Source organism: Cyclopterus lumpus, chromosome 12, assembly GCF_009769545.1.
Source record: "Cyclopterus lumpus isolate fCycLum1 chromosome 12, fCycLum1.pri, whole genome shotgun sequence".
Lineage (NCBI taxonomy): Eukaryota > Metazoa > Chordata > Actinopteri > Perciformes > Cyclopteridae > Cyclopterus > Cyclopterus lumpus.
In genome coordinates, this window is record NC_046977.1 from 2,269,980 (window position 1) to 2,284,620 (window position 14,641).

General features: G+C 43.6%; 3 protein-coding genes across 7 annotated transcripts; 2 read left to right on the plus strand and 1 right to left on the minus strand.

The window, feature by feature from the left end:
- Positions 1-874: 874 nt before the first annotated feature.
- On the minus strand, positions 875-7,950 carry ccdc62 (coiled-coil domain containing 62). 4 transcript variants are annotated; one of them, XM_034547464.1, is made up of 13 exons: positions 7,561-7,950; positions 7,406-7,446; positions 7,188-7,331; positions 6,838-7,030; positions 6,502-6,668; positions 6,033-6,086; positions 5,774-5,945; positions 5,399-5,500; positions 5,088-5,176; positions 2,608-2,708; positions 2,320-2,479; positions 1,548-1,751; positions 875-1,375 (listed from the first exon to the last, which is right to left on the minus strand). In XM_034547464.1, the coding sequence occupies exons 1-13, from the start codon at positions 7,625-7,627 to the stop codon at positions 1,316-1,318; spliced, it is 1,554 nt and encodes a 517-aa protein (XP_034403355.1). In that variant the 5' UTR covers positions 7,628-7,950; the 3' UTR covers positions 875-1,315. The 4 variants fall into 4 exon arrangements, with proteins under 4 accessions (XP_034403355.1, XP_034403354.1, XP_034403358.1 ...); XM_034547463.1 differs by having other exon boundaries at positions 6,033-6,134; XM_034547467.1 differs by having other exon boundaries at positions 6,033-6,134; positions 7,406-7,481.
- A 365-nt stretch (positions 7,951-8,315) lies between these two features.
- On the plus strand, positions 8,316-11,889 carry denr (density-regulated protein). 2 transcript variants are annotated; one of them, XM_034547175.1, is made up of 8 exons: positions 8,316-8,496; positions 9,481-9,617; positions 10,054-10,073; positions 10,298-10,382; positions 10,702-10,782; positions 10,888-11,004; positions 11,096-11,235; positions 11,546-11,889. In XM_034547175.1, exons 2-8 carry the CDS (start codon positions 9,491-9,493, stop codon positions 11,588-11,590), a joined length of 615 nt encoding a protein of 204 aa, XP_034403066.1. In that variant the 5' UTR covers positions 8,316-8,496; positions 9,481-9,490; the 3' UTR covers positions 11,591-11,889. The 2 variants fall into 2 exon arrangements, with proteins under 2 accessions (XP_034403066.1, XP_034403065.1); XM_034547174.1 differs by having other exon boundaries at positions 8,317-8,496; positions 10,693-10,782.
- A 102-nt stretch (positions 11,890-11,991) lies between these two features.
- LOC117740651 (hydroxycarboxylic acid receptor 2-like) lies at positions 11,992-14,210 on the plus strand. Its single transcript, XM_034547173.1, has one exon. It carries the CDS (start codon positions 12,185-12,187, stop codon positions 13,334-13,336), a length of 1,152 nt encoding a protein of 383 aa, XP_034403064.1. The 5' UTR covers positions 11,992-12,184; the 3' UTR covers positions 13,337-14,210.
- Positions 14,211-14,641: the final 431 nt, after the last annotated feature.

A 14,641-nucleotide genomic window follows, 5' to 3' on the forward strand; every position in this document is an offset into this window, starting at 1 on the left:
AACTTCCTGCAGACATTCAAGGTCCCCAGAGGATGAACCTTGAGCAGATGAAACTTCTTTTTTTTAAGGATACTGCGCACGATGCTTCTCTTTCGGTGGCGTTTCACTGGCGTCAGAGTTTTGCTGATGCTGTGAAGCTGAAAGCAGAAAGACTCGACTCAGGTAGAGACTCCTCATTAAAGAACTCAGAGCCTCAACACGTTTACCATATTATAAATATGTGTGTGATTCACACGTTTACCATATTATAAATATGTGTGTGATTCACACGTTTACCATATTATAAATATGTGTGTGATTCACGTTTGTGCGTTTGTCTAAAATTCTCCAAATGTTCCTCAAAAAGACGAATTTACCAAACATGACAGGAAATGAACCAGATGACGTCACCGCGGTGTACACGGTGACATAAATCATAATATTGTTTTAAAAACGTACCTGTTGTTTGCAGAACTGCTCTTTCTCGGCAGGCCAGAGCTTTTTCCGTCTTGTTGTCGCTTTGTTTTACGTTTTGCTCATTTTGTTGTTGTTGTTGTTGTTGTTGCTGAAAACACCAAACTAAAGGTCTAAGAATCCACTCGGAGCTCCAGGTCCCGGTCTCAGCTCCGGGTGTGTGCTCTCCTGCCGCTTTCAAAGTAATAAGAGGTGCGCAGCACGCGCCGCGCGCATGCCCCCCCCCCCCCCCCCCCCCCCCTTCAAATTAAAACATTAGTTTTTTCTTCCAAAACCCCCAAAACGGACATCAGGTCAAACAAATCAGTTTCTCTTGCGCGTAAAAGCTCTCCAACTGCGTAAAAACGCGCACTTTTGAAAAAGGAAACTCGCCAAATCAGTGCATTAATTCACAGGCAATAAACATAAAATGACACGCTAGTTTCATATAAATATTGTTTTAATCAAAAGTAGTGTGAGAAGGTTTATTAAAAAAAAGATTAAAAAAGTTAAAAACTGCCGTCCACGTTTCCTCTTGAGTCACCGGGTGGATCTGAAGGCCGTGAAACTGGAAAGACCATCCGGAGACGCCACTCAACCGCCCAGTAGGACTGGTTTGTCTCACCCACTTCACACAATACACACACACACACACATGTACGTAGAAATAATATGCATAGCACCAAATATGAAAAAGACAAGATTAAGTGGTATAACAAAAGATACAAAATCATGACATATATGTTCATCACTTCATTTCCCTGAGCTCTTTAATCTTTAATGTTCTGGAGTAACACTGACTGAGTAGCTTGAAGTCACTTCGATCAACACTTTAAGTTTCCACGGTAAAAAATAAAATATAGAATTTGTTCTTCGGTGAACGTCAACCCGTCCATGAGGCCGACATTAGGAGGGGGCGGGCTCTGGGTGGAGTGTCTCCTTCCTGTGGGGAGGTGAACACATGAATAAAGCTGTCATGTCTTAACACACCCAAACAACAAGCAGGAGCAGGTCAAACGGACGGGGCACGCCCCTCGATGCCACGCCCCTCGATGCCACGCCCCTCGATGCCACGCCTTACCAACACAAACCAGCATCATGGAACTCCTCTATACCTTGTGGGACGCCGTGGTCGGCTGGTGGTGCTGGTGATGGTGGAGGGCCGCCTGGCACCCGTGGGAGTAAAAGGTGTCCGTGGGCCCACAGCTCCCGGTAGGGCCACCGTGAGCGTGCACGGAGCTGCCGTGCTCCGTGCACGTGAGCTGCCTGGACTCGTCCAACAGCTGCTGCAGAGAACAGCTGGACAGCGGATCTTCGGCCTGGTGACGGAAGGAAAGGATGTCTTTAAAGTTAAAGGAACAGTTTTATTATCATTATTTGTTGGATGGAGACGAGAAGATTTGATGACACGCTCACATATGAAGCTGCAGTCGGCTAGCTTAGCTTAGCATAGAGACTGGAAACGGGGGGGAATTGCTAGCCCCGGCTCTCATCTATGAAATAATCTCTTAAAATGCCCGGAAATGATAAATAAGTAATCATAGGATTACATTTTAAAAAGGTCTGAAACACTTTTCTTCTGCTAAATTACATTTTCTATTTTAGCTTTGACTGTTTTTTTTATAGTATTTAAATGCCCTTCAGTGATGCGCTCAATAAATAAATAAACTGTCTTCTGGCTACAGACACAAAATCAATCCTTTTAATAATAATACATTTTATTTATTAATAATATATATTTAAATCGTCATAAAAGAGCTTTTTCAAGACACCAAATTAGCACATTTCTTTGTTTTAAAACTTTCCATGTTGATCTAAATTGTGTTAAATCATTCGTATTTATCTTTATTTTATCCCATAAAAACGTGCTAACGCTTCCCGTCTCACATCAATGGAGCGCGTCGCGTAGACTCCCGGGTCCCCGTCGACCGGGCTTCGCCGATTGGCCGCTGGCGGAGAGGCGGCGTCGCGCGGCGTCCTCAAGCTCCTCGCTCGGAGCGATGGAGGCGAGCGGCCGTCCAGACGGACGCACCTGAACTCGTCCTGCCTGGGACACAAAGAGGAGTCACCTGGACACGCCTCCTCTCTAACGCCGTTAAGAACACACAAGTCGACAAAAACGTCGCGCAAGCGTCAGCCATTACGGACAGGTGATGTGTCCGGTGATGTACTCACCTGCCGGGTGTCCCCTGACCGCTCTTCTCCCGCAGGCTCTCGCGGGCGCTTTCCAGGTTGATCTGCAGAAGCTGCAGGTCGTTCCTCTGGTTCTCACACACCTGCAGAGCCACACGACAGATTCATGTATTTATTATTTATTCACATTTCAGAGCGTCGGATACAAACCGTCCTCCACTTAAAGGTCACGGAGGGACAGCAGCTCTTTAACTTCTGCAATGAGACGTTTAGCCGTCATATATCACGAGGTAAAGTCACATATATATTATTTAATTTTGTCTCTAGTCTTTGAACTGGTTTACATACTGTATTTTGTTATATATAATACTATATTTATTTTACTGTACTTTAATTTATATAAATATATATATTTATATAAATTATAGTACAGTAAAATTAATTAGTATTATTATTATTTTACTGTACTATAATTTATATATATATATCACTATTTCCAATTCTTCTATTAGCTGTACATACCTTTTATTATTGTTGTTGTTTTGCATTCTCTATTTAACAGACTTATTTATGTCCGTGTGCTTCTGCAACCACCAAACTGTCCGAAAAAAAAAAAAGTATCTTGATGTTTTTAAAAATCCTTATTGTTGTGATTCAACCTCAGAAACACGACACACACACTTTGTGCGGTGGAAACCTGTGAAGGGCGTGATGGTGTCGGTGTCGGTGACGGTGTCGGAGAGACGGGCCCTTCAGAATGCCGTCAAACCGGAAAGACGCCTCAGAACAAGAAAGTGATGCATCACACACCGTACCTGTCTAGCATCACACACCGTACCTGTCTAGCATCACACACCGTACCTGTCTAGCATCACACACCGTACCTGTCTAGCATCACACACCGTACCTGTCTAGCATCACACACCGTACCTGTCTAGCATCACACACCGTACCTGTCTAGCATCACACACCGTACCTATCTTAAACATCACACACCGTACCTGTCTTAAACATCACACACCGTACCTGTCTAGCATCACACACCGTACCTATCTTAAACATCACACACCGTACCTGTCTAGCATCACACACCGTACCTGTCTAGCATCACACACCGTACCTGTCTAGCATCACACACCGTACCTATCTTAAACATCACACACCGTACCTGTCTAGCATCACACACCGTACCTGTCTAGCATCACACACCGTACCTATCTTAAACATCACACACCGTACCTGTCTTAAACATCACACACCGTACCTGTCTTAAACATCACACACCGTACCTGTCTAGCATCACACACCGTACCTATCTTAAACATCACACACCGTACCTGTCTTAAACATCACACACCGTACCTGTCTAGCATCACACACCGTACCTATCTTAAACATCACACACCGTACCTGTCTAGCATCACACACCGTACCTGTCTAGCATCACACACCGTACCTATCTTAAACATCACACACCGTACCTATCTTAAACATCACACACCGTACCTGTCTAGCATCACACACCGTACCTATCTTAAACATCACACACCGTACCTGTCTAGCATCACACACCGTACCTATCTTAAACATCACACACCGTACCTGTCTAGCATCACACACCGTACCTATCTTAAACATCACACACCGTACCTGTCTTAAACATCACACACCGTACCTGTCTAGCATCACACACCGTACCTATCTTAAACATCACACACCGTACCTGTCTAGCATCACACACCGTACCTGTCTAGCATCACACACCGTACCTATCTTAAACATCACACACCGTACCTGTCTTAAACATCACACACCGTACCTGTCTAGCATCACACACCGTACCTATCTTAAACATCACACACCGTACCTGTCTAGCATCACACACCGTACCTATCTTAAACATCACACACCGTACCTGTCTAGCATCACACACCGTACCTGTCTTAAACATCACACACCGTACCTGTCTAGCATCACACACCGTACCTATCTTAAACATCACACACCGTACCTGTCTAGCATCACACACCGTACCTATCTTAAACATCACACACCGTACCTGTCTAGCATCACACACCGTACCTATCTTAAACATCACACACCGTACCTATCTTAAACATCACACACCGTACCTATCTTAAACATCACACACCGTACCTATCTTAAACATCACACACCGTACCTGTCTAGCATCACACACCGTACCTGTCTTAAACATCACACACCGTACCTGTCCACCGTACCTGTCTAGCATCACACACCGTACCTGTCCACTGTACCTGTCTAGCATCACACACCGTACCTGTCTAGCATCAAACACCGTACCTGTCCACCGTACCTGTCTTAAGCATCACACACCGTACCTGTCCACCGTACCTGTCTTAAGCATCACACACCGTACCTGTCCACCGTACCTGTCTAGCATCACACACCGTACCTGTCCACCGTACCTGTCTAGCATCACACACCGTACCTGTCCACCGTACCTGTCTAGCATCACACACCGTACCTGTCCACCGTACCTGTCGTAAGCAGCGGAGCTCCGACAAGGTGCGTTCCTGTTTGGAGCGAGCCAGCTCCAGCAGCTCGTCTCTCCAGCCGTCTCCTTCACCTGGAGACAAAAACACCAAAACGCTTATTATTCTTATTAAAAAGGAGCAACGTTGGCTTTTTCCTGGCTTGAAAAAACGACGACTGCACAGATTAAAAATCAAGAGGCCGCCGACATGAAGACGTGATTGTCTAAAGAAATAAAAAGACATGAAATGTATGAATACAATCTTGAAACAGATAGAGCGATATTTCTAATTAAATAATAAAGGAGTGGACGTACCTGACAAGGCCAGATCTCTCCGAAGCAGCTGCAGCTCCTGCTTGAGCCGGATGACCTCTTCTCTCTGGGTGCTGCTCTGTGTGACCTGCTGCTGCAGCTCCTCTGCACCCATGGGAGACACACACAATTACATGGACAGCAGAAATTATGGGGACCGAAATATATTTAGCGAATCAAGAGAAAATTGACAGCCAAGTCATTGGATAATTGACTTCAAGCTAAGATTCTCTTGAGACCTCTGAAGGCATCACCCTGGACTCTATATGTGGAAAGTATAATGGGAATTTTAAATGACTCGAGGCTGATCCTAAGGATTTCCTCAGTAAAGTTTCTAGTTTCAAAAGCACACCGTGTCCTTCAGGTTTACTCGTGTACCTTTGAGGTGCGTGACCTCGTATCTGGACTCTCTGTGGCGCCGTCGATGTTCCTCCGAGTCTCTCAGGAGTTCACTTTCCCGCGAGCGACTCTCCGTTAGCGTCGTCTCCAGATGTCGTAGGCGGCCCGCGAGGTCGACCGCGTGACCAGAGGCCTCGGCCACATCTTTGTCCTGATGGTGGGGGACGGGGGCGGACAGCAGGACATCAGAAACCATACAAGATATATATTTATGGAAGATTCAAAGACGTGATAGTACCTTGAGTTTGAGCATGGAGCTCAGCTCCTCCTCCCTGACCTGCAGAGAGCCGACCTGAGAGGACAAAGCCGTGACGGTGGAGTTCAGACTCTGGTTCTTCTCCTAAAGAGACACCACAAACACTTAAACCTCAACGCAGAGATACTGAGACGGTGTTGTAGGAAACGTGGGGGAAGAATGACTTTAAGCATTATAGCAAGCATAATAATACAACATATTTATCCTCCTACATATAAAGATACCTATTACGAGCAAACCAACTATCGCAAGTATTGTGTGTTTTTAATTGTTTATTTCAGTGTGTGTGTAAATATCCTAATAAAATGATTGTGTAGAAGCATAGAATACCAATAACCTTTAACTATCACCAAGAAAGACATAAAAGAAACGCCAGCTGTATATCTGTCTTCTTTCCACACAGTGTGAGCTAATGACTATAAATGTGTATATTTATGTGTTTTACTTGTACCTCAAAGTCTTGACACATTTGACTGACGCTCTGCCGTTTCTGTTCGAGCTCACAGAGCAGCTGTTGACCGGCGCTGAGCTCCTTCTGGACCTCCTCCTTCCTGGTTTCCACCACCCACACACGTTTGGTCAGAACTCTGATCACTTCGTTGCGTTTCTGCAACTCCTCTGCACACATTAAAAAAATATAGACTGGAGCTAAAACAATCACAGGGAATTAATTAACCGTTACGAACATCGATCGATACACAAACGATTCAGCATCAACATAATGTGCAGTGTTGCTACTAAAAGCTATAAATAGTAAAGGAGGTAGAAGACGTCCTTGTGTCCTCACCATCCAAGCGGGCACACCTCTGCTCCAAGGAGAGCACCCTCTGGCGGTCTCGTTCCCAGGCGTGGAGCTGCCTGTGGTGGGAGGCGGCCGTGGCGTTCAGCTCCCTGTCCCGGTCCTTCAGCTCGGCCATCAGCAGCTGGAGCTCCCTCCTCTGCCTCTGGACGGTGGAGCCACTCGGGTCATTCACCGGGAACTTTGTTTTTGTTGCAGAGCACACGGAGAGAAAACAAGCAGTTTGTAAGTTTACAGCCGACTCTCTGGTGTCAGATGTGGTGGAGCTCATCATAAATTAACTCAATGTTTGTGACACATTATATAAACAAGGAACCTGGGGCCAAATATAATCCCACCTCGGTGTCCCGCGAGCCGGGGGGACGGAGGGTGTCCGGCGGGATGGGAGGTGGAATATTGCCCCACTGTTTTGCTCCGGTGTCCATCCTGAAGCTGCTTAGGGAAGGCGGCTGGCTGGAATCCAGTGAAGCGCCGCCATTTTTCTGAAAAGTGGCAGATTAAACATCACAATCAGACATTTTATTTCACGAGCGTATGCGAGATAAATGTCACCGACCTTCTTAAGTGGAGTGCTGTGCCATAACTCAGCTGAAGTATCTGAGAAGACAAAGTGGAGGTGGGATGGTTGACACCTTCCCATGTGTTTATTTTAAAACACAAGACGGGGCTGTTGTTGTTGTTGTCGTAGACAATGAGGGTGTGTTTGTTTACCATCTGCCCAGGGGAGCCAGGCTGAAGTTCCTCCACTTGATGGGGAAAGTCTTTTCCCTTCGTCCATCACATCATAACATCTCCAGTAAGCCCCTGTGTTGTGCTACCTTCATTGTTGTTGTACTGAGCTGGTAGTGGCCATAGTTTGGGGGGCATGCTAGTCGGCTAACGTTAGCTTAAGTTATTAAAGTTAACTTTTAAAGTTAAACAATCTGTAAACTCGGCTCCATAACGTGGGCGGTTGTATAAGTTAGCCACGCGCTTCAAAAACACGTTTAAATATCGTTTAACTGAATATGTAAATGAGTCTAGGACAACTTTAACGGCTCGCTAGCTCACGGGAGCTACCGGGAGAGTGAAGAGTGAAGTGGGAACACAGGGATTGGACGGTGACGTCACGAGGACGTACATCGTTATTTTTACTTATTTTTTTAAGTATTATGAGTTTTTTTTTTAATAACTTCTTGCCTCAACACCTGAAGGTGTATTTAATTAAACTAATTAATATCTTACTTCCGCATATATAGGCTTCAACTTAGCAACTTGAAATACTCAACACAGAAAAGCCACAATATACCGTCAATTAGATAGTTTTTATATTATAAGTAATAATGTTAACTCATAATTCTGCACTCGTTTGCAGAAAATTCCTAATACATTTTTTTATTTTACTAATGTGTTAAAATGTTTATCAAACGTTATTTTGTGTCACTCTGTTCATCCTCCGATCGCCAGGGGGCGCTGCGGTGCAATGGGCGCTGCGCACCGGCCACTTCGACACCTAAAAACAAGAAGCGCCACTAGGCGTGCTCAAAGTGCGCCGACTGAACCTTATTCAATAAGAATGATTTTATAAAAGTCAAAACATCCGACGTTAACAATAATGCGAGCGGATTCACCGACAAGACATCAGTTTTAAGAGTATATTTCGTCGGGGTACGTAACTCTTCTTCTGTCTTTCACTCCGGTTCGTCCCCACAGCAGATCCCCGATCAGCTAGCGGCGCGTTAGCTTATATAGCATGCTAAGCTAAGCGGTGACAGCTGGGTGAGTCAACAGTTACCCGCTGAATGAAACCACTCCAACTAAACTCTGGGTGCTGTATTCACAGCAAGGCACAGTTTTCCTCCATTGCAACAGCGTCTGCAGACACTGATATTTAAATAATACACGCAAAAAACAAGTATTTGTAAGCTAACAGCCGCATGTGTTAACGTTAGCTAGCTAGCGCATGTTCTTCTAGCATGATGAAACATCGGGATCAGAATCGTACGTTGCACATAAAATGAATTTAACGAGGTGAAAGGTGCACGGCGATAAACATAGAATATAACAACAATAAACATGTTGCAAAAATATATAAATATGGTAAACAACAAACTGGTAACAGTACTTTAAAACAAGTGTACACAGTAAAAGTGGCAAGTGTATTTTATTAATATACATTTGTATCAGGAGGTCATACGGGTTTAGATTTAGAATGGAGTCTTGGTGTTATTTACTTCAACCTACAGATTAAAAATGAACAATATAGACCCACAAGATATTCTATAATGTATGTTTACCCTTATTTTTTCAGGTGATCTCATTGAGGTATTTCCAGCTGATGGAAAAACAAACAAAGCCAGACAACTTAAAAGACTTGTAGCACCAGAGATCATAGAGTTTAGAGTTATGATATAATTTCGTTTGACATTTTGTTCCAAAATCTTCCATCGGTGTGCAACTGGGTTGAGATCTGGCATTTTATTCACATTATATTAACACATCAAAGATTCAGTGAGCACTGTTACTGTAACTGGAAACATTTGACAAACATCTCAAACTCTATTATTTAGGTTTTTCCTTTTTTTATATATATATTTATATGTGTACACTGTGCAAACAATGATGTTGTTTTCTATTTTCTCTTTTTTCCAGATAATTCGTGATGGCTACTACTGAGATGGAATCTGGTTCTTTAGAAACCAAACCAGAAACCAGACCAGAAACCAAACCAGAACATCGGAAAGGTCACGCTGACTCAAGTACCCCCCTGAAAGTACTTTACTGTGGAGGTACAGTACACAACTCTTAATTAATGTCTTCAGACATTTAAAGACGACATGTTTGTGAAGATGCGGTGGCCATTTGTTTTTGTTTTTTTACATTTCGTTGACCAAACGATTGCTGATCATTTGAAGAAGGAAAAAGGCAGAATAATCAATAATGAAAATAGTCAGCCTTATATTGTGTTTCTATTATGGTACCACAATATTAATACACAAAGCGGCATCAGCATTACTTCATCACGTATAGTATTCCTAGTTCCTAGATGTGTTATTAAGATAAGACCGTTTGTCTTCAACTGCTCGTGTGAACTTTTTATTTTTTACTTGTGTTCTTATTCCAGTTCTATATACCTCCTTATTAGTATAATATATTTGTACTTCTCTATTTATCTGTACGTTGTGTTGCTGTAACATCTGAATGTCTGTTTTTTTTTCTTTGCAGTGTGCTCGCTGCCTACTGAGGTAAGTTTAAGGATATTCTGCTCACTTAGAAGCGTCTACAAATATCTGATTTGTGACATGTTCAGCTTGATTGACCAAGTTCTACATACAAGGACTTTAAAGTTGCTTTCACACAGCAGTAAAACAAACAACCGTTATGTAAATACACACAGTGTCTGTACACACGTGTCACTGCATATTTAAGCTGTTCTTTACGGTGTGTGTGTGTGTGTGTGTGTCTGCAGTACTGTGAGTACATGCCTGAGCCGGCCAAATGTCGGCACTGGCTTGAGAAGAACTTTCCAGATGTGTTTGCCAGGATGACTGTAGGTGAGTGCCATTTAAGATTTTATCCAAAGATAGATATATATAATGTATAAATGCAGTTTAAAGTTGAGAGCCGTGTCTATAAATAAAGTGTTCAGAGTGAGAAACAACTTCATAATGAGGCCAGATCTTCAGGGGTCTGAAGGTCTGTAATGACGTCACGCTGAGAGGAAACAGCCGCTGGCTCGCCTGTTACTAGAAAGAGGTGTCACTCCTCCAAAAGGATTTGTTTATTATTATTATTTATTCATAAACAGGATTTGTTTAGCCGGATCGGGTTTTGATATTTTGCTCTCGTCCCTCTGAACTACTGGCCCGTTAGCGAATGTGCCCAACCAGGACCTCGGCCCTGGAGAAGCGCCCCTTGGAGGCGAGGAGGAGGAGAAAAAGAAACAGAAGAGAGGTGCTATATTATATATAATATTATTATTATGGGACCGTTGTATTATAGTATACTTCACTGCCGTTTTTAAAAGACTTTAATCTGGTTGCTACTTTTCTTTTTAAGGGGGGAGAGGACAGATCAAACAGAAAAAGAAGAGCGTGCCTCAGAAAATCACAATAGCAAAAATCCCAAGAGCCAAGAAGAAATACGTCACGAGGGTCTGCGGCATGGCGACGTTTGGTAAGAGCTCTTTTTATTTAATTATTATTTTTACTCTACGTTTCTTCGTTTTACCGTCTCTTCACGCTTTGTCCTCCTCGGCTCTTTGCAGACATCGAACTGAAAGAGGCTCAGCGGTTCTTCGCCCAGAAATTCTCTTGCGGCGCCTCCGTGACCGCGGAGGACGAAATCATCATTCAGGGAGATTTTACAGACGACATCATCGACGTCATTCAAGAGAAGTGGCCCGAGGTGAGCTGCCTTTTTAAATGGCTCATCTTTTCCTCGTTTTTGCCCTTCAAACTTCCCCCTGATGAGGCCGAGCTGACTGTGAATTAGTCACTTTGAAGCTCTCTGTCTGCACCGTGACGTTAAGAAATGTTGAACGTGTCTTCATACTTGGAACTTTTCATTTTAAAGAGTTTAAACTACACTTAAAGAGTGTCGTTTTTAATCAAAGAAACTATTTTCAGCGGCGGATTAATCCCCATTCTGGGCGCTATTTTTAAGTATTTGTGATGATTATTACTACGACGTTAAATTCTCTCCGTCTGTTCTTTAGGTGGACGACGAGAGCATCGATGATCTGGGTGAAGTCAAGAAGTGAAGACCAAATATGCACTTTTACTGAAACGGATGTGACCTGTAACGACGACAACCTTGGCCAAATGTACACATTAAGTCATTTTATACCTATTTTATTTACTGTTCATAAAAAAGCTGCGGACTTGGCCACTCACTGGGCATCTTTCCTTTCTTTTTTTTGTTTTTTCAGTTTATTAATAGCTGCTTTCTCTCGTTTGCCAAAGGTGTGGTACGACGTGAATCCCTCCCCCCCCCCCCAAAAAATGTTCTTCACTCAAGCAAAAACTGTAGGCTAATAAATTTCAGTCTCCTTCGCCTGTACGCTCTTCTTTCCAACTTTTGTTTTTCTTTTCTTTCGTGTGTCTTATTAACATTTTAAAAAAAGGATCGTGAGGATGAAGTCCACCTGCTTTTTTTTCTCAGTCACTTAAATGGCCGCCGGTTACTTGTTTTCCAGGTTCCTCCCCTCTCGCGTCCCCATGAGTGAACCTCCTCCCTCTGCATTAATGTGTTTATAACGAAGCCGCGCTCCCCCGACAGATAACGTTTACGGGTGGTTTTCCGCGCTCCTCTGGGTCAACACCGCCTTCCCCTGGAGATAACGCGCCTCGCACAGATGTTTGCTCCCCGCTCGCGATCGCTTTTTTTTTTTTTTTTTTTTTTTTGCACGAGCGCAAACACGACAACCCCCGACCCGAGAACTCAGCCGGTCTCACGCCGGCGCCGATCGGAGCAGCAGGTTCTTTTTGTTGTTCTCGCCCCCCCCCCAACGAAGATGAATCTCTCGACGTCCGACGAGTGCTGCGCCTTCGAGTCTCCCGCCCTGGACCGGGCCCTGCCTCCGATTCTGATCCTGGAGTTCATGTTGGGCCTGATGGGGAACGTGGTGGCCCTGTGGATGTTCATCTTCCACATGGACACGTGGAAGCCCAACGCCGTGTACCTGACCCACCTGGCCGTGGCCGACTCCATCGTGCTGTTCTGCTTGCCCTTCCGGGCCGACTACTACCGGCGGGGGAAGGACTGGATCCACGGCGACGTCCCGTGCCGCCTGCTGCTTTTCCTGCTGGCGGCCAACCGCGCGGCGGGGATCTTCTTCCTCACGGCCGTGGCCGTCGACCGGTACTTCAAGATCGTCCACCCGCTGAACCGGATCAACCGGATGGGCCTGGGCTACGCCCTCTGGGTCTCCCTCGCCCTCTGGGGTCTGATCTTCTTCGCCACCGGGTATCTCCTCGCCGACGAGCACTTCTTCTACAACGGCAACCGGACGCAGTGCGAGAGCTTCAACATCTGCATGGGCTTCAGCCCCCTCGCCACCTGGCACAACACCTTCTACGTCACCCAGTTCTTCCTGCCCACCGTCATCGTGGCGTTCTGCACCGCCCGCATCGCGTGGCAGCTGCGGGTCCGCACCCTGGACAAGCAGGGGAAGATCAAGCGGGCCGTTCAGTTCGTCTCGGCCGTGGCGCTGATCTTCATCACCTGCTTCTTTCCCAGCACCATATCGCGCATCGCCGTCTGGATCCTGAAGGTGTGGTACGACGAGTGCCGCTACTTCCAGGAGGCCAACCTGGCGTTCTACACCTCGGTGTGTTTCACCTACTTCAACAGCGTCCTCAACCCCGTGGTGTACTACTTCTCCAGCCCGGCCTTCAGCGGCACCTTCGACAAGCTGCTCAATAAACTGCTGAGGCGGAGCGGAGGCACGGATCAGACGCCGTCCACCGAGAACGCCGTTTCCACCATGGACGGGCGAAGGGTTTGAATCCCACATGGTGATGTAATGAATGCACCAGCTGGTAGAATTACTCTTCTCCCAGTTTACACCTAAAATAATAATTAGCAGCTAATTGCTGTGTACGTGCACACGCATAACAAAACCCTTGGGAGGGTGTTAATTAGAGCAATTATTTTTAAATGATACAAAATTATGCTGCACGGTGACCTAATTTAATATGCACTGCAACTATATTGTAAAGGCAACACTTTAGGATGTGTGTATTTATCCAGTTTTTCTTTGTACGGTAGTTCATATAATACTTTAAATATTCAATCACTGATTATCTGCTAATGTGGAGAATAATATTTACAGTACAAGTCAGTTAAAGGTTTTAAAGACTCGATTAAAACAAACTAAACATCCGAGCAAGTAACTACAACAAATCATGTAAAAGCAGTATATATATATATATATATATTTTTTTGTTCTTTCATTTCTGTCGTCTCATTCTTTGTGCAGATATTTTCTAATATTTGTATCCTGTTTAGTTTTCTGTAAATAAATTAAATGTTTTAAATCGCCAACAAAAATCACCTATTAGTGTTTGTGTCATTTTCATTGAACACAAATAACACAAATGTGCAGAGAATACATGCATAAAAAATTAAGTTATTTAAAAAAATAAATCAAAGAGGAGCAAGGACTTCTAAAATAATGTGTATAAGTTACACAAGATACAAAGTTTTTACCAACAAATATTTCTTGATGTTTGTAATACTTTTTCTTTAGTGATTATTTTTAATAATTTGAAAAAAACAAATGAGGGGTTACTATTATTCCACTTATGGGTAAATATATTCATTGTATAAGATTAATGTCCTTATTGTCCTTCACACAATAAAAAGTCCTTATTTTGAGAGACCGAAGTCCTTGTTTTGCTTTACGAAGTAATTATTGTGTGATACAACGTGCTTATTTTGCTATACTCTGCCATCATTTCTGTCACTTTGTAATAAGTCTATTTTGAGATAACTAACATAGGATCTTTTTTCTTTTAATCACATTGATTTTTTCAACTGATTTTTAATTTTTTTTAAATTATTTACTCCACTCCAATGATTATATTTACCCATAAGATTGAGGTCTAAGTACTTGAGTTGTGATATGTCCTTATTTTTATTTATTTTTAACTCACTTTTTTAAATTTAGCTTTCAACAACATAACATGTATTTTCATACAGTCAAATGGTTCTCATTCCAAGAAAAAAAAGAAGAGGGGAAATAAGGATAATAATGAATAGATTGCATACAAAATAATTAAATACAAATAAAATAAATGTGAGTATTGTA

What these genes read in the sequence shown, in the direction of transcription:
- ccdc62 (XM_034547463.1), bottom strand. Translation starts at nt 7,627, where the DNA reads ATGGACGAAGGGAAAAGACTTTCCCCATCAAGTGGAGGAACTTCAGCC. An exon ending in AAATGTGTCAAGACTTTGAG is followed by an intron (nt 6,135 to 6,501) that starts GTACAAGTAAAA and finishes GTGTCTCTTTAG; the next exon opens with GAGAAGAACCAGAGTCTGAA. An exon ending in GGTCAGGGGACACCCGGCAG is followed by an intron (nt 2,480 to 2,607) that starts GTGAGTACATCA and finishes TTTGTGTCCCAG; the next exon opens with GCAGGACGAGTTCAGGTGCG.
- LOC117740651 (XM_034547173.1), top strand. Translation starts at nt 12,185, where the DNA reads ATGTTTGCTCCCCGCTCGCGATCGCTTTTTTTTTTTTTTTTTTTTTTT.
- denr (XM_034547174.1), top strand. Translation starts at nt 9,491, where the DNA reads ATGGCTACTACTGAGATGGAATCTGGTTCTTTAGAAACCAAACCAGAA. An exon ending in GAAAAAGAAACAGAAGAGAG is followed by an intron (nt 10,783 to 10,887) that starts GTGCTATATTAT and finishes TTTCTTTTTAAG; the next exon opens with GGGGGAGAGGACAGATCAAA. An exon ending in CTGCGGCATGGCGACGTTTG is followed by an intron (nt 11,005 to 11,095) that starts GTAAGAGCTCTT and finishes GGCTCTTTGCAG; the next exon opens with ACATCGAACTGAAAGAGGCT.